The sequence below is a fragment of the Tympanuchus pallidicinctus genome, unplaced genomic scaffold (genome assembly GCF_026119805.1).
Source record: "Tympanuchus pallidicinctus isolate F22 unplaced genomic scaffold, pur_lepc_1.0 scaffold31, whole genome shotgun sequence".
Lineage (NCBI taxonomy): Eukaryota > Metazoa > Chordata > Aves > Galliformes > Phasianidae > Tympanuchus > Tympanuchus pallidicinctus.
In genome coordinates this window covers 13,841,258-13,868,168 of record NW_026294749.1, presented here as the reverse complement: position 1 = coordinate 13,868,168, position 26,911 = coordinate 13,841,258, and the positions used below count along the sequence as shown (strand labels likewise).

The following is a 26,911-nucleotide window of genomic DNA, read 5'->3' as shown; positions in this document are numbered from 1 at the left end:
TGAAAATACAGTTCTTCTGAAAAAAAATCTCGGATCTGTTATTTGTACTCGGTAAATAGAATCATAGAATCACCAAGGTTGGAAAAGACCTAAAAGATCATCCAGTCCAACCGTTCACCTATTCCCAATAGCTCCTACTAAACCATGTCCCTCAATACAACATCCAGTCTTTCCTTGAACACCCCCAGGGTCGGTGACTCCACCACCTCCCTGGGCATCCATTCCAGTGCCTGACCACCCTTTCTGAACAGTAACACTTCCTCATGTCCAGCCTGAATCTCCCCTGCCGTAGCTTGAAGCCATTCCCCCTGCTCCTATCACTGATGACACGAGAGAAGAAGCCGACCCCCAGCTCACTACAACCTCCCTTCAGGAAGTTATAGAGAGCAATGAGGTCTCCCCTGAGCCTCCTCTTCTCCAGGCTGAACATTCCCAGCTCCTTCAGCCTCTCCTCATATGGCCTGTGCTCCAGACCCCTCACCAGCTTTGTTGCCCTCCTTTGAACATGTTCCAGGGCCTCAATATCTTTCTTGCAGTGAGGGGCCCAAAACTGGACACAGTACTCGAGGTAATAAATAAATAAAAAATAAATATAAATAAAAAATAAATAAATAAAAAATAGTTTGAGGGCTGAATTCTTCTGAGGAAAAAATTGCCCCTGTTGACATTCATTGCTGCTTGCTGAACATTTATGGAGACCAAACAGTAGACGTGAGCATACCGAGGTGCTGGGTGGTGTGTTTCAGCAGTGCTAGCAATGATGAGAAAGATGAGCTGTGCACCATAGCTGTGCACTGCTGTCGCACCACAAAAGGAGCAGTGGCTCCTTCAGCTCATGTGTGAGTCAGTCCATTACGGCCTGGAAGCTGAGTATGGAGCTCAGTATCAGCTTCTGTGTGCTGGAAGCAAAGGTGGCAATGTTGGAATATTGCAAAGTTTGCACCAGTTGGTCCATGAATGCTCACACACGAACAGAAAGAACACCATATTCACATCACTTCCTCAGCAACCGGTGTAATACTAACAAACACATTAGATGAAGTTCATTTGTTGGTTTTGGTTTTTTCTTCTGTTTTTCTCTCTTCTCCTGCTGCATCTTTGGGCATGGAGTTCTCACAGGAAATACTATTTTATCATCCTACTCAGGGAAATGGATCAAAACTACTTAACCAGTAGCAGTAACAGAAAATAAAAAATGATATGAAGTGTTGTTAGAGGTAAAAAATTATATAAATTCACATCTCAGGTTCTAGATAGTTCCAAAATGAATTAATATTGCTTTTAAAAGTAAACATTCAAGGTAAATACATGCGGCTTTGCTTATTTGGAAGGGTAACAAATATATAAATTGCTTACAGTGAAATGAATATTTCAATAGAAAGCAACCAGAACACAGGGGCTCTAATCTAGTTCCACCTTGCTGCTCACCACCCTCTGGGGGAAAAACTTCCTCCTCATATCCAACCTAAACCTCCCCTGTCTCAGTTTAAACCATTCCCCTTGTCCTATCACCATCCACCCTCACAAACAGCCGTTCCCCCTCCTGTTTCTACGCTCCCTCCAAGCACTGGAAGGCCACCATGAGGTCTCCCACAGCCTTCTCTTCTCCAAGCTCAACAGGCCCAGTTCCCTCAGCCTTTCCTCACACAGAGCTGCTCCAGCCCTCTGCTCATCTCAGTGCCTCCTCTGGCCCCGCTCCCAGAGCTCCACGTCCTTCCTGTGCTGGGGCCCCAGGCCTGGACGCAGCGCTGCAGATGGGGCCTCACAAGAGCCGAGCAGAGGGGGACGATCACCTCCCTCTCCCTGCTGGCCGCCCCTTTTTCATGCAGCCCAGAGCACAGCTGGCCTTCCGGGCTGCAGGCGCACACTGCTGCCTCATGGCCAGCTTCTCGCCCACCAGGACCCCAAGTCCTTCTGCGCAGGGCTGCTCTCAAGGAGATCTGCCCCCAGTCTGTATCAATACCTGGGGTTGCCCCAGCACAAGTGCAGCACCTTGCACTTGGCCCTGTTGAACCTCATTAGGTTTTCGTGGGCCCACTTCTCCAGCCTGCCCAGGTCCCTCTGGATGCTTCCCTTCCCTCCAATGCATCGACTGCACCGCTCAGCTTGGTGCCATCTGCAGACTTGCTGAGGCTGCACTCGATGCCATCGTCTGTCACTGATGAAGATGTTGAAGAGCACCGGTCCCAAGACCGACCCCAGAGGGACACCGCTGGTGACCGGCCTCCACTCCAAAAAGAGAGTAAATGTAAATGTATATATATTTATATGGGAGCAAAAAGTTCAACGTTAACACATCTAGGTTGTAGGAAACAGCAACTCAGAAGAGTTATGATTATCAATGGAAGCAGAACAAAATATTGTGTAGCAAATTGCCAAAGCTAATTTCTGACTCTCAGGTGAGAAATGTACTTCAAATGAAGAAATGTACAAATGTACTTCAACTTGCTCTGCAATTATAAATTGTCATGAGAAATATTCTGGGGTTCAGTGTTTTAGGTGGATGACCTTGGCGCCCGGTCTTTTGGTTCAAATATTAATCCCAACCCCCATAGAAATAGGGAGGCTGTAATGTGTGCCCTTGCACTCTTTAATGTAGAAATTTCCCATGTGCCATAACATCCAATTTCTGTTGTGGCACAGGGTGGAATTTCTGAAGTTATAGCAGATTAGGAAAGCAAGAAATTATCTCGCTCACACACACTGCTTATGCAGCAAGCTTTTATGAACAGTTTCACTCCCTAAAGATGTGAGGGAACTTTTTCTAATGAAAAACACAAAAGAAGGAGAGGGGCAGGAAAGAGTGGGTGGTGGAAGCGCTAGCAGTGGTGCAGCTACGTATTGGCTAACTGAGCAGAATGTTAAAAAGCAGAATATGCTGAAGAGATAAAGGAAAGCTTTATAATCCACATGGCAAATGGATTATATGGGACTATTTAAACAATCTGAGAGATATTTATGCATTCTAACAGGAGAGGAGCAATTGTTTAAGCAAGCCAAAAGGAGTAAGTGTCAGCCAGTGAGCAAAATACTGTGCAAAGTCCTAGCCAAATATCAGGGGCTCGGGCTGCTTCTGAAGTAGTCGGTACTGAAACACAGCTCATTCTGGCACCTCGACTGCCAGTGCTGAACTGGATGTTTAAAGGAGAGGTTTCCCCACACATCTTGCTACTGATGCCACTTGGAGAAAGTGGGTTGCACTGATTACACAATGAGTGTGGATGGGGAACCTGAGCCGTCCAGGAATCCTAGAGGTCATCATGGACTGGCCTGAAGGTAAAAAGTTTGGAATATCACCAGCAGAAGAGGTAACGTGTGCTAAAGAGGCCTCACCATACAGTGAACTACCAGAAAGTGAAAAGACATTTGCCCTGTTCACTGCTGGAGCATGTTTGCATTGTGGAGAAACACTACAGATGGAAATCTGCTGTGTGGAGCCCTACACAACAAGTTGCAGAGGCCACTGCAGGGAAAGAAGCCAATTTGCAGAGGTAAAGGCTGTCCAGCTGGCCTTAGATGTTGCTGAGCAGGAGAGGTGGCCTTTATCTTTACACTGACTCATGGATGGTAGCAAATGCCTTATGGGGGTGGTTGCAGCAGTGGGAACAAAACAACTGGCAACAAAGGGATAAACCTATTTGGGCTGCTGAACTGTGGAAAGACATTGTTGCCCAAATAAAGAATACGGTTGTAAAGGTGCATCATGTAGATGCTCATGGGCCCAAGAGTCGGGCTACTGAATAACAAAATAACCATCAGGTAGATGGAGCTGCCAGAATTGAGGTGGCTCAAATAGACCTGGACTGGCAGAACAAGGGTGAATTATTTCTAGCTTGGTGGGCCCATGAGACCTCAGGCCATCAAGGAAGAGATGCAACATACAAGTGGGCTGGAGACCGAGGGGTGGACTTAACTGCGCACGCTATTGCACAGGTTATCCATGACTGTGACACATGTGCCATCATCAAACAAGCCAAGAGGATGAAACCTCTCTGGGGGGAAGGGCGATGGAAAAGTACAAATATGGAGGTGTGGCAGGCTGATTACATCACCTTGCCATGAATCTGCGATGGTAAGCGTTACGTGCTCACCATGGTGGAGGCAACCACTGGGTTTATTGCCACCAATATTCCGTTCCATGTTGTTGCTGTGTGACAGAGGGCAGCAGAAGGGCAGACTGACAAAAAGATGTCTGACACGGAAGTGCAGATGAAGCAAAGGAGTAGAATTGAATTTCTCCACGCTGAAAAATTGGCACCCATTGACTTTCACTCGCTGAATGTTTATGGGAACCAGCAGCGGATGTGAGCACAGCAGAGTGGTGGGTGATGTGTTTCAGCCGTGGCGACAGCAGCAGTGCAGCATACAGCCTGCTGTTCACTGCTGGCAAAAATGCATATCTAATGGTGGTGACTGTGCTGAGAAGTAGCGTTTTGTAGCTGCGATTTTACTCGATCAAGCAGTGTTATTGTGCTCCTTGTTACCGTTGTAGTTCTATGGAAACGTAAGAGACGTTACTTCTGGAGCAACCTTTGTGTTTGCAGCCTAAGACAACTCCTAGTCATTCAGTGTGGCCCAAACCAGCAAAAGGCTGGACACTGACATGTTAAGGCAACGGTTACAGTCATGGGTTACAGTCTTAGGATTTGGGTTACTGTGAGTGTTAGGATTAGGTTTAGGGTTATAATTACAGCTAGAGTTAAGGTTTGCAATAGGGTTACTTGTTAGTTCTAGTTTATAGCTAGGTTTATTACTAGTTTCAGGGTTACGTTTATTATTATTTGGTTATGCTTAGAGTTACATGTTGGAGTTGTGGGTTAGGGTTAGTGTTAAGTTTCAGTAGGGTGAGAGTTATCTAAGGATTATTAGGGTAAGGAATTACAGTCAGGTTCCATTTAGGGAGAGGTTAAGGATTAGGGTAAGGGTTAGATTCAGTATTTGTCTTATGGTTATGTTTGTGATTAGGTTTTAAGATTAGGCTTGGGGCATTGGGTTAGCTTTAGGGTTTACCTTTGGTTTAAATTTAGGATTAGGGTTCAGGTTTAAATGGGTTTGGACTACCTATATGGTTTATGTTAGGGATTTGCATTAGAAATAGAGATGGAGTTAGTTACAATTAGCTTTAGGCTTAGACTGTTAGGTATTTCTATTAGGGATTTTCTTTAAAGTTAGATGTATCTTTAGGTTTAGGGCTAGTTTTAAACATACTGGTTAGAGCTTAACATTAGAGCTATAATCAAATTTAAGAGTTTTTATTTGGTTTTACTGTTAGAATTATGTTAATCAATTTTGGGTTAGGCTGTCACAAACTTCTGTGATTAGAATTGTAATTAGGATTATGTTTAGTGTTGTGGTTTTGGTATAGTGTTATGGTTTTGTGGGAAATGAAAGTGTTGTTTCTGCATTGAACATTGAAAAGGGAAATCGATCTAAAGAATTAAGCTGTTACATATCCTTAGAAATAGCTGATGTAGAAAGTAAGAATACCATACGTATTAGTAACATATTTTAGAAACATAATTGCTACATTACCTAGTAAATATTTCTCACAAAGCTGCAAAGATTTTGAATGTTCTAAACAATATGAATACAGTATGCTGAACTAGGAAACATGTTGTAAGGCTGCTCATTAGACCAGCAGAAATAAAATACATTGAACAAACTTTCAAGGAGTCAGGACCTTTACACACAGCACAACTGTCTCACTCTGTGGGAATGTTAGGATGCCACAGACAGGCTCCAAGATACTCCCCTCTATCCTCCTTCTGAGCTTATCTCTATGCAAGGGCAGATGAATGACCAGAACAATGAAGCACACTGTGAAGGGGCACAAATGTTAGGGGGTAATTAAGCAGTTGAGACACTATGTCTATGTTTATGTTGTAAAATGACATCCAAAAAGTTATGACCAAAATGTTTGTTAAGAAAACAATTGCTAGAAGTCAGTTAAGACATGTTTGAGAAGCCAATATCTGTGTCTACTTGGTGTTTGTATGGTTAGTGAAGTGTCACGAAAGAGTGTGAACCTGCAGTACTCAGCCAATGAGGAACCAGGGGAGAAAGCGACCAGCGGCGGGCAGTAGGGGATAGAAGATGCAATGCTGTTTTCTCAGGGCTCTCCTTCTTGCAGGAGGCTGCCATTGCAATTGCAAATAAAATCTGCTTTATCAGAGAAACCGTCCTAGAAAATTATTTGGATATTTCCAACAGTTTTGTACAGGATTAGTATTCCATATCTGTCAGAGATAGGGATCATCATTAGTGTGAAATTTACAGTTAGGGCTTGGGTTTAGAATTAGGATTAGATTTGAAGGTTAGAAGTACAGATTAGGGTTATGTTTAAGAGTAGGGTTAGGATTACTGTTAGGGTTAGGCTTATGTTTAGGGGTTAGAGTTATGTATATGATTTGGGTTACAGTTCAGATTGGGGTTGATTGGGGTTAAGGTTACACTAAGACTTATAGGTTAGAATCCTGGTTTTAGTTAGGGCAGAGTTGATCTCTTCTTCACAGTGTCTGGTATGATGCTGTGATTTGGCCTTTTGAAGAAGAATATTTTAGTTACTTTTCAGTGAATTTTTTTTCAGTCTGCTTGCAGCAACATAAAAAAGTAGCATTACAGAAATTCAGTCAAGTGATCTCTTGAGTTAAAAACTTGGATAGGGTGTAATAAAAAATAACAAGCCTTGATATTCAGGTTCAGGATAAAAGGATGTCAGCATAAAACATCTGCTTATCACTGAGCGCTTTAAGTCTTTTCTAGGTTCATTACTACTTCAGAAGTAATTATTAGTACATTTACTGCACACATATCAAATACTGAATTTCTATTGCTTCCAAGAATTGGAAAGAAACTAGAAGTATAAAAACTAATCTATGGATAGAAAGTTAAGACACGAGGATCAGAAGCCTGCTCACTTTTAATAACTGCAAGTGATATAAAAATTCTTCCTAGAAGGAACATTTTCAGTTGCCTCACAGCACTGAAATAAAATTGCACAGTGTGCTGTAAAAACTGTTTATTAATAAATGTTTTGAAAAACTGGGTTAAGCATTCCAGGGTTTGTAAGGTTTTGACAATCTGTTTTATAGATGCATAGAAATTGCAGTTTGTATGCAAAGTTAAGTATTTTTCAATGGTAACAATACAGAAATGCATAAAGCAGTGAACTATCACTCACAGTCTGCAAGTTTTTTTCTTTCTTCAAATTGTTTGTCTACTACAAGTGAAAGAGCCTGAAGAAACGTTGCCATTGTAACACTGGGGGACTGAAAACATGAAAATATCTTGTTAGATCCATCACAGCAATAGGCATACAAAGCATAGTTATTTGAAAAGGAAATATTTGACTGTCATGTTACAAAGCACTCAAAATGCTAAACCTCGTACAAACCAGCTAGCATAGTTTGACTTTAACTTTACTATGTAAAGACTTGAGTCAATCAACATTGCTGAGAATTTGCTTCAACAAACGTTTGAACACATCAGTATGATGTGGGCAGTGACAGGGGTTTCTTTCAGCAATGAAGCACGAGAGAACGAATATGAATGGTTTGTCACAGCCTATCAGTAGGGATATCAGTCTTCTTCAATTTCATTTTACATTATGGCAGTAGAAAACTGTAGTTTAGATTAGCAAAAAGTTTTAGGACTAATTATTTACTTCAGGCAAGGATTCAAAGGCCTTCCTAGCTGGCTCAAAATCAAACCAAAAACATATAGAATAGAAAAAAGCTTACTTGGATATAAAGTGCATGTGCTAGGAAAGGGAGTTTTCTGAGGACCCGGCCACTAAGACCTTCACTTTTTCTATAGTAAAAGAGAGACATAAACAATGCTAAATAATCACTCTGAAATGCTAAATATTCACTCTTAAAAGATGACATTTCCATTCTCCTTCACCCATAAATTACTCTAATGAAACTCAAGTCTTAATACCTTGTTTGCTCACTTGCAGTAGTTTTAAAAGAAGCTGAAAATGAACAGATATTGTATGGGAGGCCACATGGTGCAAGAAAGTAAAAAAGGGTACAGAAATAGCATAGTCACATTTGCCTACCAAAGCTTTCATCAAGCCCCTCCACAGTCACTGTGACGCATCTCATGAATCTAGAGGAGAAATCTATTAGTCAGGATTTGCAAACAGCTTGGTTTGGAAGGGACCTTTAAGATCCAACTATGATTCCATGATATCCACTGAAACTTCAGGCATCTCAGTAAGTCAGACAGCAATTTGTCTAGAGAATTTCAAAGGGCAGAGCAGAAACCAGTCACATTTGATACCAAGCAATATTTGCAAATCCCGATCAATCCCACTTCTTATCTGCTGATGTTTTGCACTAGTCACAATACCAAAAAAAAGCCAACAAACAAAGACCCCAAACAACTAGTAAGCTCAAGATGTTTCAGGGCTCTAGCTGTTACTAAATACAATTACTATTAGACATAATTTCACAATTGTATAGAAATATATATGCATATATAGAAATATGAATGCAGACACGCACACATACACTCATCGTGTAGAATTTAAAAAACATTACCTTGAGATTTCCTTTAGTACCAGACTTAACCTGGACACGTTGTTTTCTACAAATCCAATCATTTCTAACTCTCTGAGTGACAAGAGATGCTGTCGAGGATATATTATTTGGCACTAGAAAGAAGAGTTACACGTTGAGGTATGAAACCTTGAAAAAATCATTGAAAATTAAATTCTAAGAGTGTAAATATAGAGAAGGAATAAAATTTGTGTGTTTCTGTTATTTAGGAAGTTTGAGGAAAACATCATCTTTAATAAAAAAGGATGTTTTATAGTTCTGCTTTCAAAATATTACCTTCATCAGCTCTTCCAGGCAAGAAAGGTATATCCTGAATATTGCTGCAGCAGATGGAGGGCCAATGTATTGCTTTATGTCTGCTCTGTCTACAAATGCCATGTCAATTTTCTCTGTAATATTTGAAGTAGTCAGGATAACCACATTGGGATACCTTCAAGATAAAAGCACATTCTCAGGTCACACGTACATAAATGGGCTCCACTTGGCACTGGCAAAGAGATACCTTCCTTCTTAACAAAACGACTCAAGCCATTTCTTGCAATCAACAGCCACGTCATTCTTATCAGCTAATAATTACATGCTCTTCGACAGCTTTCACTAATCTACTTCAACACATAGTCTCTTCCCTTCAGCTATTTTGCAAGTATAGTTTCTCAACCCTATTTAGTAGTAGTACACACTGGCTACTTCGCATGAAGAGAGCCTACCAGCACAGTTTCACAGTTTTTGCCATAAAGTTACAAAATTAAGACTTGTAAACTGCAATATTTTATCCATGTGTTTTCCATTTCATTTCAGAAGGAAGTAAGTAGTATAACTGCTAACATGACACATTCAACACTGCATGACATTAAAGTGAGCTTAAAAGAGAAGTAACTCCTTACTCTAACAAAAATATAAAGAAAAGGTTTAACCACAGCAGTTTTTCAATGAAGCTTTTGTACTGTGTTTGAATAAACTCTACTTACCTTTAGCAGCAACACAGGGCCAAATAACAGGACACCTGTCTTTGTGCTAGCAGGGCCAAGTCTGCCCATATAAAACAAGAGATGTGCTGTATTAAATCCAGCAAAGTGGACCAAGAACCATTAATGACTGCTTATAAGCAACGCATTGTACAAGTCTGCTTTAGACTGATACTCTGAAGCTGTTAATGACAAACACATTCTTCACTGATCTTATTCTTATCTCTCCAAAGTAGATATGATGACCAATCTGTGCTGCATCCCTCTGCAGCTTTAATGGAATTGTATTATCTGTAGTTTATCATACCCAGATTAGTAGATTAGTTCACCTACTAACAGGCAAAACGTTCTTGTGAATGATTCAAATTTCTTTCATAATTAGCACCATTAATGAAGAATCGTTTGTTAACCAATTTGGATTAGCGTTCCAAATGTGAATTAAGATTTAGAGTTACCACAGTTACCTTTTGCCCTTGCAATAAAATGAATTTACCTTTTAATCTGATCTATTTGCATCAGAACAGCATTCACTACACGAATAGCATCTGAAGGCTCTGTGCCTGCCTTGAAGGCACTGCGTGCTGCTGTGAGGCTCTCCACCTACAAAAACAAAAAACATAGGACTTCCAAAAAATAGCAAAACCCCAACCCTAAGAAACAAACAACCCCAACACTCACATGCAAAACACGGCACATTTGGAATGCTGTCAGTAAGCAAGGAATTCAGTATACTTTCAGATCCAATTTAGTATCTGAAATTTCACCTTCAAAATCTTTTGTTAGGTAGAAATTAAGGGAGACAGTGAAGAGAATATCAAGGGAGAAAGGGAAATAAAAAGGATATAATTAATAAATTTTATTTAAAACAAGCTTTGCAATGGGAACTTCAAATAAGAAAGCCAATGAAGTACTGAAGAACTAAATCAGGCACATGCAACTCGCAGCCTGGCTCAGTTTGGCAATGCTTCCTGCCCGTCATGCACTGTAAAGGCAGTGGCTCTTCTCCATGGAGTGACCCCAGGCACGCACCCATTGCTCAGCAGCAACCAGTGCACCACCAGCTGAAACCAGGGTGTGAGGAGTAAAGTGCTGAGCAGTGCTGACTCAAGTGATGGCAAATAACTGCATGCATTTCCCTCTGCTTTGTCAACTGCACCACTCAGCTTGCCAACTTGCTGAGAGTGCACTCATTCCCACTGTCCATACTACCAACAAGGATGTTAAACAGCACCAGTCCCAGAACTGATCTGTTAGGAACACCTCTCGTCACTGGTCTCCAATTGGACACTGAGTCATTGACCTTAAGTGCAGCCAACCAGCCAGCTTTATCCAGTGAGTACATCAAATCCTTTTTTCCCCAGTTTGGTGACCAGGACGTTGTGTGGAACCATGTCAAATGCTTTGCACAAGTCCAGGTGGGTGACATAAGTTGTTCTTCCTTTATCCACTGATGCTGTAACTCCATCACAAAAGGCCATCCAGTTCATCAGGCATGACTTGCCCTTGGTGAACCCATGTTGATTACCACCAAACACCTCATCTTTATCTTCCATGTGCCTGAGTAGGGCCTCCAGCACAATCTCTTCATGATCATCACAGGCACAGTGGTGAGACTGACTGGCCTGTATTTCACTGGATCTTTTTTTCCCTTCTTGGAAACGTGGTTTGTTTCCCCTTTTCCAGTTAGTGGGAAGTTCACCAGACTGCCATGACCTTTCAAATATGATGGATACTGGCTTGGCAACCTCATCCATCAGTTCCCTCAAGACCCATGGATGAATTGCCTCTGGTCCTGTGGACCATGTTTTCAGTGATGAGGAAAAGGAAGAGTCAAAATTCATCAAAAAATCTCTGATGACACCTGGAGATCTACTAAGAATTGCAACCACTGCCATCAAACATCAAACCAGACTGATGTGTTAATTTCACAAAAAAAAAAAAAAAAAATCAAATCAAATATTCCTCTAGTTTTATGTTTTTCTTCCTTTTTTTAAAAGGTAGGTAAAACAAAAATATTCAAAAATGTAAATGTTTTGTTACTTATATGTTACTGATATTGCACATTTTGCGAGGGCTGCCCCAAAAGTAATGCTTCCTGTTTGATTGTACTGGCCCATGCTGTCCAAGGTGGATTCAGTAAAGGCTGAAACATTCAAACAGTAGATAAGAGCACAGCACAGTGAGGCAGTAGGCAGTACATTTCAGTGTGAACCAGGGGTTCACCTCCACTATCTCACTAAGACAGATTTTGCTTCATTTTCAGCTGGAATACGTCTGCTAAATCACAATGTGTCCTTTTGAGATCTCTCAAATCTTCCAGTCAGTGCTAAAATTCATTCTTCTGTAGAAAATTATGTGGTTTACAAAAAAGTCTTATTATTTTAATGTCCTTTAAGAATTCTTACCCGTAATTAAAAACTTTCTGCTAAGTTTTACATACTTCAATACTACTAGAGTCATACCTCATCGATCAGTACAAACACAAGAGCATCTTTGTCATCAATTAACTCTTGAATCTTCTGGAACATCTTGGTTACAAGCTTGCCACTCTAGAAAGAGGTCATATGCATGTATTTAACTATTTCCTTAGCAGGCTTTTCAAGTCTTACCATGTTGAGCAATGGAAAACTACTTTTCATTTGTTTATTTTAAAGTAAATCTCAAATATAGCTTATATTCAACTATTTTCAAGCACATTAAGTATCCCAAATAATATTTGATGCAAACACTAATGTTATGAACCAAACTCAATAGATACAGTTTAATTTATACTGTCAGAGTCGACTTACTAATTACTATCAATTTTACTATCAACAATTAATTACTTACTATTACTAATCAATACATACCTCAGAAAACCATTTAGAGAAAAGACTATGGCTGTTTATTTCAATTAACTGTCCATATCTATACCTAAAATACGAAGGAAAAAATAAGCATCAACTCTACTGCACTGTAAATAAGTCAGTGAGGTCAGTAACTCCCCTCAGGCTTAATCCCTCCACTTCAACCATGGAATTTTTTTGAATTAGTACTTCAATTCACTTCTAAAAACACAACATTTGGTTTGTTTTTAGTTATAATTTCCAGAAACTATTCTCACTAGCTCTTCACAATAAATCCCTACCAGGATTCCTTCATTTTTTTGATTTGTTACTTCTATACAGTTTAGTAAACTGTTTCCATGTTAATGAGTTCATTCCTCTGTTCATACAACATTATTTCCAGTATACCAAGTAAGACTGTGAAGTTTATTTACTGTCTGAAGGTTTTTCAACAAGCTACTACTTGATAAGAAGTTTATAGTTAACTTCATCACTTGTCTGATATATCCTACATACAGACTGACTTCAGCATTCAGAGAATTCCAGTACAAAACACACTGGTAGCTACTAAAAGCAAGTTTTCTTGAACATGAATATACAAATAACAGGCTTAACACTCCGTGATACTTCCCTCTTTAACCTTCACAGATGTATATTATAAGCACAAACAAATGACTATATTGCCATTTGCATTTGTTTTTCACAATTTGACACAAACCATCACACATTCAGAAGGATTTATAATACTCTATCTCTCTTTTATATTGGATCAATTTTATTGCAGATGCAGAGCCATGAATGTCAGCACTTGAAATCAAGTATTACACATCTTTGGGCTACTGAGAACGAACAATTAAGACCAATTAGCTAAAGTGAAGAAATTCCAGAAAGGTCACCTGTACGATAGTCGTATCGTCAGCTTCTGAGCCAATGCTTTGCAGAGAGAGGTTTTACCAGTTCCAGGAGGGCCTGGATTCAAATCAAATTCATACATGTATTACAAAGAATCTACATCAGGTTGTTGATAACAAAATAACTATTGTATCTCGTTAAATCACTAATTGCAGACAACAGAAGACAAGGACTGGGAATATCAGGGTATTTTGAGAAGATACCCAATTACCATTCTAGAGCCATGCTCCAGAATGAAGCTGCATCATTTTTGATATACCAGCTTGTGTACAGACACCATAGAGTTAAAATAATCAAACAACATTAGAACAAAGTTTTGCTCTTGCTGGGCTTTTGTATGTTAGCATTCTCAAAAGCCTGTGCTTAAACTTCTATCTTTCTGAAATGCAGCCTGCTAGCATGCGTAACTGAAACCCATCATGTCTGGTTTGATCAACTGTTCACATTCCTGTATCTCCACTATGAGGCAACTAAGAGTATCTTAGGAAGCATACTGCACAACAAACCTTTTGTTGTTGCCATGATGCCCTACAGAAAAGCCACAGAGATTTTCTCTAAACAGAAAAACGTAGTTAAACAGAGTATGAATGTATGGAGATTGACTTTTGGGTTCAAAACAACAGATAACAGCAGATAGCTGACAGAACTTCCATTCAAAGTTAGTACTGCCTTTATAGCATAAATGTGGTATTTAGCACTAGAGAGTTTGGGATTTTCCAGTATTAACTTTATTATGGTCGCAATAAAGAGCTCACGACTACAGTTTCACACGTGTGTATATATATACACATAATGTGTGTGTTTGTATGTACACATATACATAAGGAAAATCTTGGTGCATTAAACATCACAAATTACGTAGAATTAAAAGGTCACTGTGGAAATGTTTGTTATGAGTGTTATTTTTTGAATACCAGTCCGGTTAACAAAATTGTGGTCAATCAATAGCAAGCTGCAATTTGCAGCAAAACTGATTCAGTTGATGCCAATCTCATTTATAATTAATATTATAGTAAGCTTGGATTGACTGAACATTACAATTTCAGTCAGAGTAATAATTAAATAAGTGAGAGTGCAGCCTTCATACTTGACAACAAAATGTGATATTACAACACTTGAATAAATTTCTGAGTTTCCTCCAAAATTTTCATAAAGGAGACATAATTAAGGAATTTTAATACTGCAGAGAACTGTCATCAAACTGGTTCCTGATATGCACAATATCTGCAATATTTTTTGCAGTTTATAAAAAAAAAAAATCTTAAAGATTCAGATGAATAACACTGATTATTGTTATTCCATTTATAAAATGTTACTACTTAAATTTCTGCAAAACATAGTAAGTATGAACACTGATTTGATTCTGACATTACTTTTCATAGTACTTTGTGCTACAGAAAGAATATGTCTAGAAGCACTGCTTACTGTAACACAGGAACGCATGATTTCATTACATGGAAGAACTACACAGGTTTTTCCTGAAGGGGAGCATAACAGATTGTCAGTGCATCAACTTATTTTAAGACACACAATGCTTACCATGCAGCAAAACAACTCTGTTCCATGATATCAGGTTGCTGTTGACATTTCTGTCAGAAAATAGTAATGTTGTCGTGACATAATCAAGTAACTAATAGATGAGCAGGGGAAAAAAAAAGACACACAAATTAGAGACATATCAGCAAATACAATTACAAATGGATGCAAGCTCCTAATTATCTCTGCTGCGTACCCTAACAACAACAAAAACTGGCTTCAAGTCTTTCAGTCTTAGACCACAGTTTCTCTGTAAAGGCTGGAAATTCACTTCCTGCCTGCCCTTGGGAAAAAAAAAGAAAAAGCATGCACTGGCCACAAATGGATTTCAGAACCTTTACATCAATAAACTAATTGCTTTACAGACGGGAAATTATGTTCATTTGTCACTGTCCCCCTTGTAGTGTATGCTCAGTTCAGTTCCCAAGTACAGTCAGAGACTCATACTCTGGTTTAATTGTTATTGCAGCTACACATCTGTTCAGTCTGCTGTGATCAACTCACTAAGCAAAGCAGTTACTGCCATACTTTAATTGCTTTTGTGTTTCTATCAGGTGTTTGCAGACTTGTCATCCTTCCAAATGAATAAAGTTGCATATAATTTCCTTGAATGTTTACTTCTAAATAAAATGCTAATTCACTGCAGAATTCACAAGTAGAGAATTCCTTCAATTACATGAATATTCCCATGAGGTATGAATCTATTCAGATTGCTACCTTCATTTAACACCTGACATCTTTTTATTTTATTACTGTTACCTGTAATACTTCTGACCACCTGAATTAGTAAGACAACAAAATAGCATTCCTGCCACAAGATGGAGCAATTACAGCAGGGAAAAAAAGAAGAAAAAAAAAGCTGAGCTTCATCGAGCATATTTGCCAGCAATATCCTGAGAAAGACAGGTACTATTTTGAAACTCAACAGGAATCATTTCAGAGTCTGGAAATCCAACCACACTCAGCCAGCTCCATGGCATAAAAAAATGAACATTCACCCAAATAACTTTTACAAAAAGCTGCAGAAACGAAGTCCCTTCACTTTTTTAATTAATAGAGCAAACACATCTGAAGAAATGAAGCATAATTTCTGGGATGATCATCAGTGAAACTTCTAACATGGAAACTAACATATATATATATTTTTTGTTTGTTTTTTTCTGGTGCAGGCTTTGTAGTAGTATCTACTAATACACATTTCAGATATGATGATTAATCTTACAATGTCAATTTTGTCTTCTTTTGTTATGCATACAACAGTTACATTTAAGTACAGAATTACTAAAAATACACAGAAATTTTGATAAATTATAAAGATTTGCAAAATGGCTAAAACTATGCCACTCTTCACAGTGTAGGAGTGTATACTAAGCAGACATCAGAATTCTCTCTCAAGCTGGTTATTGCCAAGAAAATTCTCCATATGATGAGACTACTTCATGCTGGATACATTTCAAATCTTACTTCTCCTCAAGCAATTTTGTTACCAATTTTCTACTTACGTGTGATTTTACTTCAGTGTCATATATAAGACTTTCCCAGAGGCCATGGAATTCAGCTGTGAAAGCAATACATTACACAGCTGTTCAAGGCAAATCAATTCAGGATCTCGTTATCTACCATTGCATTGCAAAGCAGTTTTCAAATTATTCTCAGACAAAATTAAGGATCAAGAACAGATCTAGGACAGCATTCAAAGTATATGGAAAAAATAAATGGATTATCTTCTCATAAAGCAAACCCTACTTTCTAAGGGCTCTATACTTAAATTTATATATATTACATATGCATATATAATAATGCATGGAATATTATATATACATAGTGCATATATATGAACTTATATTCAACATTTCTTAAAAATAACATCAACAGGTTGAGGAAGAAAATAAAAAGCAGTTAAATAATGTATTTTACAAAACTACAGTTGTGACCAAATCAACCGTTTCCAGCTGTTGCTTTCTACCTTACAGCAGGAAAAAGTCAAAAAGGACTGTGATGAAGAACTATAAACCATAACACAACGGGAATGTCCCATTATGGACTGAATTCTCCTCAAGGAGGAACGTTGTAAATATTTACACTTTTCACAACATGAAAATATGAAATATTTTCACAGTATGAAAAGCACAGGAATTGCCAGACTCGCACTCCTTCTTTGGCCTCAAGCTCACATCTATACTTCTTCCAGATACAGAGTCCAACCTCAACAGGCTCTAGACAATAATAACTGGCAGGCCTTGCTCTGTTGCAGAAGAAACCATTACTCTTTCCAGAAGCCTTCTGAGCATGTTGTATCTCTTCAATTTCTTTGCTCCCTCTTGGGGAAAAAGCTTACTTCATACACGTGATGTAAGCTTCACATTTCCTCTCTAGGCAAATTACTGTTCTCTTTAGAAAAACAATCTGCAAATTCACTGAAAGCGAGATATTGAGTTACTGACAATAATATCTAATTCAAAACTTGTTCCAATTTTCTTTGCAATGTGTTGTTAGCACATGGCTTTATGAACAAATGTATTTTATGATTTAGTTGTCAAAAGAAATTCAGGATAGTGTTATTTGTTTGAAATCTCAGGCTTTTCCCCAGAATACCAGGTTCAAAACACAATCATACAGGAAGCAAACTGAAATTATTTCAGAAATCAATTCTCACAGAAAAAAAAAAGAAAAAAAAGAAAAAAAAAAAAGAAGAAAGAAAAAGAAAGGCAAAAGATGCAAGAACCAGGAACCTACAGTGCATCATGTTAACAAGGCACTTCCAGCTCTTGGACCTTTTCTGTTGTGGTTTTGATAAAGGTTTTATACAAGAGAGATTCAAGTGTTGCCAGACCACTGGCTTCTATTTAAGAACACAACAGCAGCACTGCCTTGCTTGCTGCTAGCTAGCTGTGGGCTTTGGAAAGCCAGTATTTAAAATGATGAATTTCTTGTAGGTCATCAAATTAAAATTTGATGCCGGCAGAGTTAAGCATTTGTGATTTTGACTGTATATTTTCAAGCTTTATTCCACAGGATCAATTACTTTGACCACAATTACAGAAAAAAATGGCACTTTGGAGGATCACCTGTAGTGACTATATTAGGAGGCAGTGCAACCAGTGACTCAGTCAAAACCACTAAAATAATTCCACAGATTGGTTCCATCCACAAAGGACAAAATTATGCAGTCAATGCGCATGCTATCTTTAAAAAATGACCCTACAAACACTTCTAGCCTTTCCATGTTTTCCTTTCATTGTAATCGCTCTGGATCTTTCAGAATTATCAGGCAGGTACCTGCAGGTAGCACCCAGTGGTTAGCTGCAACAATATCCTCATTTTCTTCTTCCAAGTTTTCAACGCTTGGCCCTTCTTCGTTCAGATGAAAAATATGAATGGAAAGACTGCTTTTGCTCAAATCAATAGGCTAGGAGAGATGTAAAAAGACTTTCAATACATCGTTATTTCTCACTTCAGAGATAATTAGAATGTATGAAAGTTACAGTGCTCAGCCAACATTCAGTTTTGAAACCTACTGTTTCTGTTTCAGATCTTAATAATGAGTGTGTAAGTTCAAAAAACTTTTCCCTGTTTGTGCCAGTTGGTCTAGTACAAGATACTACCTTCTACACATCCAGCATGTGTTCTTAGGCTATCACTACTCTACAATTAGCTCATATGCATATGAACAAAACTGTACATTTTTGATTGATACCTGTCTTTCTTTCAACTTCAGCTCTGTATCCACAATTGACACAGATTGCACATTGCTGTTAAGGAAGCCATCATCAAATTCTGTCCACTTGTAATCACCAAACACAATGTTATGTCTGTTCAACAGTTTTAGGACACTCATCCTGATATCTTCTTTCTTTGCCGTACTAATAAGAAACAAACAGCGTTATTTATGGCATTAACCTTTAGAAGGCAAGTAATATCTAATATCTGAAATATCAGAGCGTTTTATCTACTACAGTAAGCCTCCCTCCATGGAAAATAGCCTCCATTCAAAACAAACAAACAAACTGCCACACACACCAAATGCAGTAACATTCTGCAGAAACAAACAAATAGATTTAGTTTGTTTGCAAAGTAATAACTTTGATATTACAGAAAACATTGCTCAATCTGTTTGCAATCAAATCAGGGGTCGTGGAATAACAAAGCTAGACATTTTCAAGAGCAGAAATCAATATGTATCAAAATGTTGACTGTTTTACTACGAATAGTAAACAAACTCAAAGCCAAACTATTAGTCTGAAATTAGCTTGGAAGCTCAATTACCTCCTCACTCCTATGAACAACTGATAGCATGCCTCTGTCTAGAGATATAAGGAGAATTCCAGTAAAACAGGTGAAAACTACAGGAAAAGGAAGAGTATTTTAAGATTCTAGAAAGGTGTTAATTTTAAAACTTGAGTGCAGAATCTTGTCTTTCAACCCTGATGAAGATTCTCTTCTTCAGAGCAGTGGATATTTTTTAGCAGGGCCCTGAATATACTCACCCATTTAATCCCAACAGCCAAACTGGTAAGACAAGGAGTGGACAAATGGACAGGGTGCCTGGACTGTCCTGTTCAGAGTGATTAGTAGTCCAAGGGGAGCAGCAAGTATACGAGGCAGGGAGGGAGTAGGGAATGATTAATGTTGGGACCAACACTATTTTTGCATCTTCATTAACACACTGGACAATGGGATGGAATGCAACTGCATTAAGTTTATGGATGATGCTAGAGCAGAGAGGATTATCAGTATATTAGAAAGCAAAGCTACCATTCAGACAGACTACTGTAGGCTAGACACAAGGTTTAGCAAAAATCTCTGGAAATTCAACAAAAGTAAAAATGAAGTCTTGCCTCTGCATGTATTGCCCAGATAACAGAACAGACCAGAGGTCAACTAGACAAAAAGCAACTGTTGAAAAGGACTAGTGATTCTGGCTGTTTGTTAGGCCACACCTGCATTACTGTGAGTAGTTTGGGGCTCTGCTGTAAAAGATTTAAGTGTACTAGAGCAAGCCCAAAAGGCAGCCACCAACAAGATGTGAAAAGAAATGGTTTTGTTCAGCCCCAAGCTGCAGAAAAACTTCACAGACATAGAAGAACTCACTGATGTGTTAAGAGAATGCAGAGCAAGACTGCTGTGTGTGCAACAGACACAAGCTGCCGCAAGCAAAGCAACAAAACACAGCTCCTGGCGAGGCAGGAGGGTCAAACACCTCATCAGCTGTCCTGAGTGACTACGTAATCTCAAAACATGATTAATCAATAGCCTGAAAGATCAGAAGGCTCTGCCTTCAGACTAAATTGGATCAGGGCAGTTTTCAGAGATCCTTTCCAACGCACCTCGTTCCCTTTCCCGCTTTCACGCACATACGCTTTTTCTATTATTCAAACGAAAAATTCACAGCAAGGCGCCACAAAGCCTAAAAGCCGAGAGAGACCTGTTTGATTTCTGGTGAACTTCCACGTGTATCTGAAGGGTATCGCACGCGCTTGGAAGGGCTTGCTTCAAATCCCCAGCCGCTTCATCCATCCTTCTTGCTCCTAAGGAGAAAGCGGCAACAAACAGGCTTTCAGTGATGCTGCAGCCAGCAACGCGAACAGCCCCTCTTCGCACGGGAACACCACGTCCCCCAGTCCACCAACGCACCCCTTCCTTCCTTCCTTCTTTCTTTTGCGATAAACAGGCACTCGGCCCGCTCCTCGCTCAGCGTTAGCGGCACGGAAGGGAAAGGAGCTCACGTCGGACAGGGCCCCGAGGACGGCGACCTGAAGTCGGGCGAGCTGAGGAGCGGCACCTTCTTCGTTCCCTCCGCGCGCGGGCCGCTGCGAGGGCTGCCCGTTCTGGGGCACGCGGCAGAGCCAAGGCGCCGCCACCGCAGCCGGATTCGAAAAGCGGCGCGCTGCCCCGGGAGCCCCGCCTCGCGTCCCCTGACCTGGATCTTCCTCCTCGGAGAAGGAGCGTTTCCGGAGGGGGAGGGGAGGTTGCGGCCGTCGGGCTTCGCGATGGGGAAGAAGCACAAAAAGCATAAAGCAGACAAGGCGGAGTGGCGGTCGGCTTCTACCACCGCGTACAGCGGTAAGAACGCGGGGCGGCAGCGGGAGCCGCGCCTGTCTTCATCTCTTTGGCTGCCGGCGGAGCTTGGGAGCCCTTCGCCGCGCCCGAAGGGAGGAAACCCTCGTTTACGTGGGTGAAGATGCTGCGAACGATCTTTCCTGGGCTCCCGTTTTCGGGACCGGGGGTGGGGACAAGAGAAAAGGCGGGATTCCTCTCGATAAGGGGGGAGCGAGGCGGGGAGCAGCCTGAGCGTGAGGGCGGGGAGCTGCGGAGACCGAGCTCCTTCCTGGCTGTTATTGAGGGAGCGTTCTTCAGATGTCTGTGGGGTTTTCGTGCCGCTTGAGGTGTTAAGCTGTGGGAGAACACAGCTTTGTCGTTTAGCAGATGCGAGAAAATCTTCCAGCAGTCCAAACTGACAGGAGAAAATTCCGCTGGAACAGTTCCCGTGACTGTCGGTTTTCACTGTAAGGACTCGGTTTGCTTGATTTATGCGTGGATTTTCCAGCAGTGGTAGGTTTTGATTTTTGTTTTTGATTAGGTTTTGACTGCTCTAAGGTTGGAAGCAGGTTGGTTGGTTTGTTTTACAGGCGGTGGTTTATGGTGGGGTGCAAGAACTGTGATATTTTGGGGCATGTGGAACAGCTGCTTGTTAATTTGGATTTGTGATTCTTAGCTGATGCTTTATATTGCATACACTTTCAAAGTGATTCAGATTCTTACCAATAGCGTTTCTAGAACTAGCATCACCTATATGCTTCATTGATAGCATGCTATCACTTTCATCAGCATCTCCAACTTTTTTTTCTTTTTTTTTAATTTAGATTATGTAGACAAGCCTTTGGAAAAACCTTTGAAGCTGGTTCTTAAAGTTGGAGGAAGTGAAGTAACTGAACTTTCTGGATCAGGACATGATTCTAGTTATTACGATGACAGATCAGATCATGAGCGAGAGCGGCATAAAGAGAAGAAGAAGAAAAAGAAAAAGAAATCTGAGAAGGAGAAAGAAAAGCACCTTGATGATGAGGAAAGAAGAAAGAGAAAAGTAAGCTGTGATTTTTAGAATTTAGACAATACCATCATTCAAACATGTTCACTTACCTGAGATCAGATAAGTGTGTACAGGTCTGGTACAGTCTAAAGGACCCCCTCAGTTTTCCCCCAGTTTTTTTTAATATTTAAGTAGGAAGACCGCTGTTTGGAGGCAGCACCTCAGAAGTGGCCATCATAGAAGGCCAATCTGGTGGCCTTCTATAATGGAGTGACAGCATCGGTGGATAAGGGAAAGGCGACCGATGTCATTTACCTGGACTTGAGCAAGGCCTTTGACATGGTCCCCCACCACATCCTCATCTCCAAATTGGAGGGATGTGGATTTGATGGGTGGACGACCCGATGGATAAGAAACTGGTTGAAAGGCCGCAGACAGAGGGTGGTCATCAATGGCTCTGTGTCCAGGTGGAGGCCGGTAATGAGCTCTGTAACATCTTTATCAATGACAGCGATGTAGGAATCGAGTGCACCCTCAGCAAGTTCGCTGATGACACCAAGCTGAGTGGTGCGGTCAACACGGATGAAAGAAGGGATGCCATGCAGAGGGACCTCGAGAGGCTAGAAAGGTAGGCCCAGGTGAACCTAATGAGGTTCAGCACGGCAAAGTGCAAAGTTTTGCACTTGGCCCGGAGGAATCCCAGGCATCCGTACAGGCTGGGAGGAGTGGTCCTTGAAAGCAGCCCTGTGGAGAAGGACCTGGGGGTGCTGATAGATGAAAAACTTAACATGAGCCAGCAGTGTGCTCTTGCGGCTCGGAGGGCAAATGGAATCCTGGGCTCCATCAGGAGAGGGGTGGTCAGCAGGGACAGGGAGGTGATTGTCCCCCTCTACTCGACTCTTGTGAGGCCCCATCTGGAGTACTGCGTCCAAGTGTGGAGCCTGCAGTACAAAATAGACAGCTGTTGGAGAGGGTCCAGATGAGGGCCACTACGATGATCAGGGGACTGGAGCACCTCCCCTATGAGGACAGGCTGAGGGAGCTGGGCTTGTTCAGCCTGGAGAAAAGAAGGCTGTGGGGTGACCTCATTGCAGTCTTTCAGTACCTAAAGGGAGCCTGCAGAGGGGAGGGGAATCAACTCTTTGAAAGGGTTGATATGTGTAGGACGAGGGGAAATGGTTTTAAGTTGTGGGAGGGGAGATTTAGGTCAGACATCAGGGGGAAATTCTTTACCCAGAGAGTGGTGAGGTACTGGAACAGGCTGCCCAGAGAGCTTGTGGATGCCCCATCCTTGGAGGTGTTCAAGGCCAGGTTGGATGGGGCCCTGGGCAGCCTGGTTTAGCATTAAACGTGGAGGTTGGTGGCCCTGCATGTGGCAGGGGGGTTGGAGATTCATGGTCCTTGAGGTCCCTTTCACCCTGGCCATTCTGTGATTCTGTGAAGTGCAGAAAATGCCCATCCAGGTTGGTGCATTTCTGCCGTTTAGAAGAGTGATCAATGTGTTGATTTGTTAAATAATGTAAATGCTTGTTCCTTTTAACTGATATTTTTCCTATCCATTTGTTTTGTGTATCGTTATAAATACTTCTGTTTTTAAATTTAATGTTTCGTGTTTCAGCTGGTTCAGAAATATGCTTTGCTATCCTTTGAATGAAAGGTATTTCCAGCCTTTCAAATCTAGAATGAACTTTGCTCCGATATAATAACTTGTTAATTAAACATAACAGTTTCAATGCCTACAACAGCTTTTCTTTTATAATCTGATTTTACATGAGTTCAGGATACATTTGGTGGAAGTTCAGCGATTAATGAGAGAACAATACTTTTATGTAGTGCTGCTTATGTTTTGCCTTTGTGTTTAATCAGAGTGGAAAAAATTGGAAAAAGAGACAATGGCAGTCACAATATTTAAACCATATCGTGAATCAGTTGTACCTTGAGTATGCCAAATAAAAATGGCTCTTATTTTTCTGTGGCTAGGATTGTGCATTTGAAGTATGTTCTAAAATCTGTCTATTTGCTGTTGTAGGAAGAGAAAAAGAGGAAAAGGGAAAAAGAGCAGTGTGACACTGAAGGCGAAACTGATGACTTTGATCCTGGGAAAAAAGTGGAGGTTGAGCCTCCTCCAGATCGTCCTGTCAGAGCATGCAGAACTCAGCCAGGTGAGCTTTGTGAGAACTTATGTGCTTAATCTGCACGTTAAGTGGATTCTTAATCCATACCTGTCTTCCCAGTGGGTCTGCATCTATCTGTCACTCTTGTCCTCTTTTTGATTGGAAAAAATAGGCTGTATTTCAGGAATACTAATTCCATGGGTGTTATAGGAAAGGACCCATTAAAACTGCACGAATGAAAACATTACCAGAATGGGGGCATCCCAATCATGCAGTTTGAGTAGCTAAATATCACTTTTCTTTTCTGTAAAAATGGATAACACCTTACTTTTATTTTACTAATTTAACCTATTAGTAGATACTAAGTTAAATTTTATTAAAGCTATCTTTCAAAAATGAGTTTAAAGCTCATTAAGTAAGAGAAATAGTTATTGTATACTTAAAGTAGGTATGTTTTGATAGATATATTCATTTGTTCCTTTAATTTGCCTGTGTTTCCATCTCAAACTGCAGCTGAAAATGAGAGCACACCAATCCAGCGATTACTAGAACACTTCCTTCGTCAGCTCCAAAGGTATTAATATCTTGTCCACAGCTGTGTTGATTGTGTCTGGCACACACGTGTTAGATTACAACTCCTTATTCTGGCTTTCTGTTTTAAAATCATGCAGAGACTGGCTTTAATATATTGGGTAACTTTTCAACTGCATCAGACCTCATAGTTTTTAAAGGTTAGTTGATGAATATTATTACCAGCAGTGCCATTCTAGCCTGGGGATAAGCAAGGCATAATTTGGGGGTAGACTATATTGCTGTTAGAGATTTATAAAGCACTAATAACTGAATTTAAAGAATAAAAAAAATGTGAATTTTAATAAAGATTGGAGTCACGAAATTGTTGTATTTTGCATTTTCTGTCAGATGCCAAAGCAAGTTTATACCCACTTGCTTGATAATATTCTGATGTGGAGAAATGTTTTAAATTTGTTTTTTCTTGATGTTAACTCTGTAACTCATATTTTTGAAGAGAATTACCAACATCCTTTTTTTTTATTTTTTATTTTTTAATTTAATAAATACAAGAAACTGAATTCACAACTAGATCTAAAATAGAAAAGACTACAGGTACTTGTAGAGGATTTCATGAACAAGAAGATTTGAAGAAATTATTACTTGTAATTACTACTATATAAAGAAATTATTACTAAGCCAAAGCACCCATTTGGAGTGTAAGTGGAGATACAGATAGCATATGAGAAATAATTAAGTAAATCAGGAGCTGGTTTCATCTTTTTCAAAGAAGTCTGCATGTGCAAAATCAAAACTCTGTTCTGTAGCAGGGAACTTTTCAAATACCTCACTGCTTAGTGAAATTGGTTTTGTTTAATATGTTTTTTTCGTTTTAAATAAGGTACTACTTGTTTTATTCTGTTTGTGTGGTATAGAAACAACAATCATCTTGTTTGCTGATTTAAATGTTAACTCTTCCTTTCTTTCTTTCTTTCTTTTTAAATTTTATTTTTAGGAAAGATCCTCATGGGTTTTTTGCTTTTCCAGTCACGGATGCCATCGCTCCAGGATATTCCATGATAATAAAACACCCCATGGATTTTGGAACTATGAAGGAAAAAATTGCAGCAAACGAATACAAATCAGTCACTGAATTCAAGGTGAGTTGTTAGAGATTCAGTTACTTCAGAACACTTCAGTAGCAAACCTCAGATTCATTTTGACTTCAGAAGTCTTTCTTACCTTAATTATTTTAATGTGTGCTCGTTCCAAGCTCAATTGCCTGTTCTGCAAAAGTTCACTACAGGTTACTGTGGAAATGAATAACATGCTGTAAAGACCTGTGGAATTCATGCTGCTAGACACGATATTCCTACCTATATTTAGAGTTTAAGGAATTTCAAGAAACTTAGATTTATTTTTTCTATCTAGACTTGTTTAGATTGATTAAATGGCAGTTTAAATGTATTTGCATGACAATTGGAGATAACGAAACATTTTTTTAGTACGTTACAATAACAGCTGTGTATTTTTCATTTTGAATTACCCTGTGTTCCATACAACTGCCATTTCGGATGGTGTTTTGGCAGAAACTTAGTTAGCAAGGTTATTGGCAACTTGCCTTAGCTACACTGGCTGTTGACACTGCAGTAATACCTTGTTGAATGCATTGTCATTCTACAGGCAGGCAGTGCTGTAAGTTTTTTTAATTTTTTTTTATTTTTTAGTATTGTCAGCTCCTGGAAGGAAAGAAATTTTATTTAACCTATTCATGAAGTTCTATGAGCGGCCTTTAACTTTCATTGCTTTCAGCTGTAGAAGTGATGTAACGAGTCTTCACAGAGGACATTGGCTTGTTTTTCAGGGTTGTTTTTTCTCCTATAGAAAATTCCAGCAAGGTGAGCAAAGAGCAGCTTAGATTTCCTATAGGGGCTTTGGCAAATGTTAGTCTGTTTTGTTATGTGTGAATTGGGATTGTTTGTTTGTTTTAAATGGAGACTTTCATAGGAAATAAGAATACGTATTATCATTGCAATCAGCCAGCCGTGCCATCTGGTGTTTTGAAATCTTGTTGACTTGTCTTTCTGAGTCATTTTAAAAAGATGTTTGAATGGGAGCTCCCTGGCTGTATTGACATACAGTTATGGTTACATTGATAATGCCAGTAGGAGAGCAATCTTAGAAAATGAAAATTACTGCATTGTTCAGACTAACAGATTCTTTTTCTCTGAAGGATTTGTTTTCTGCTGGCACTCTTTGAAGAGTGATAAATGTTTGCTAGAAATCTATCACTGTCCAGTGTCCAACCTCTTTGTCCAGTGACAGAGGTAGGACTTCCTTTCTAGATGTGAGTATATGCTCATGCTTTTGTAATTGTTAAATAATACAGAAATGTTCTTAAGTTTTGACCTCTAAAAAGGAGTGCTCCGATGGTTGTCTTTCACTTCTGATAAACCTG

At 39.8% G+C, this 26,911-nt stretch overlaps 2 protein-coding genes across 6 annotated transcripts in view; one reads left to right on the top strand and one right to left on the bottom strand.

Moving 5' to 3' along the window:
• Positions 1–6,959: 6,959 nt before the first annotated feature.
• TRIP13 (thyroid hormone receptor interactor 13) lies at positions 6,960–20,761 on the bottom strand. Of its 2 annotated transcripts, none has more exons than XM_052697694.1 (14): positions 20,434–20,761; positions 20,225–20,327; positions 18,497–18,662; positions 18,079–18,208; positions 16,302–16,357; positions 14,803–14,893; positions 13,248–13,320; positions 12,376–12,439; positions 11,989–12,075; positions 10,020–10,126; positions 8,838–8,991; positions 8,544–8,656; positions 7,740–7,809; positions 6,960–7,268 (listed from the first exon to the last, which is right to left on the bottom strand). In XM_052697694.1, exons 2-14 carry the CDS (start codon positions 20,314–20,316, stop codon positions 7,173–7,175), a joined length of 1,299 nt encoding a protein of 432 aa, XP_052553654.1. In that variant the 5' UTR covers positions 20,317–20,327; positions 20,434–20,761; the 3' UTR covers positions 6,960–7,172. The 2 variants fall into 2 exon arrangements, with proteins under 2 accessions (XP_052553654.1, XP_052553655.1); XM_052697695.1 differs by having other exon boundaries at positions 20,526–20,761.
• Positions 20,757–26,911, top strand: part of BRD9 (bromodomain containing 9) — a 24,284-nt gene continuing 18,129 nt past the window's right edge. For all 4 annotated transcript variants that reach the window (XM_052697682.1, XM_052697681.1, XM_052697680.1 and 1 more), the window contains exons 1-5: positions 20,757–20,862; positions 21,663–21,883; positions 23,859–23,991; positions 24,457–24,517; positions 25,469–25,613. In XM_052697682.1, the coding sequence (XP_052553642.1) occupies positions 20,790–20,862; positions 21,663–21,883; positions 23,859–23,991; positions 24,457–24,517; positions 25,469–25,613 (633 nt within the window). In that variant the 5' untranslated portion in view covers positions 20,757–20,789. The remainder of the gene's footprint in view (positions 20,863–21,662; positions 21,884–23,858; positions 23,992–24,456; positions 24,518–25,468; positions 25,614–26,911) is intronic.

Excerpts from the sequence above, each read along its gene's own strand:
- TRIP13 (XM_052697694.1), bottom strand. The coding sequence starts at position 20,316 with ATGGATGAAGCGGCTGGGGATTTGAAGCAAGCCCTTCCAAGCGCGTGC. Across the intron at positions 8,992-10,019 it reads CAAATAGATCAGATTAAAAG|GTATCCCAATGTGGTTATCC; the intron begins GTAAATTCATTT and ends TTTATCTTGAAG. Across the intron at positions 8,657-8,837 it reads GCCTGGAAGAGCTGATGAAG|TGCCAAATAATATATCCTCG; the intron begins GTAATATTTTGA and ends TCTTCTTTCTAG.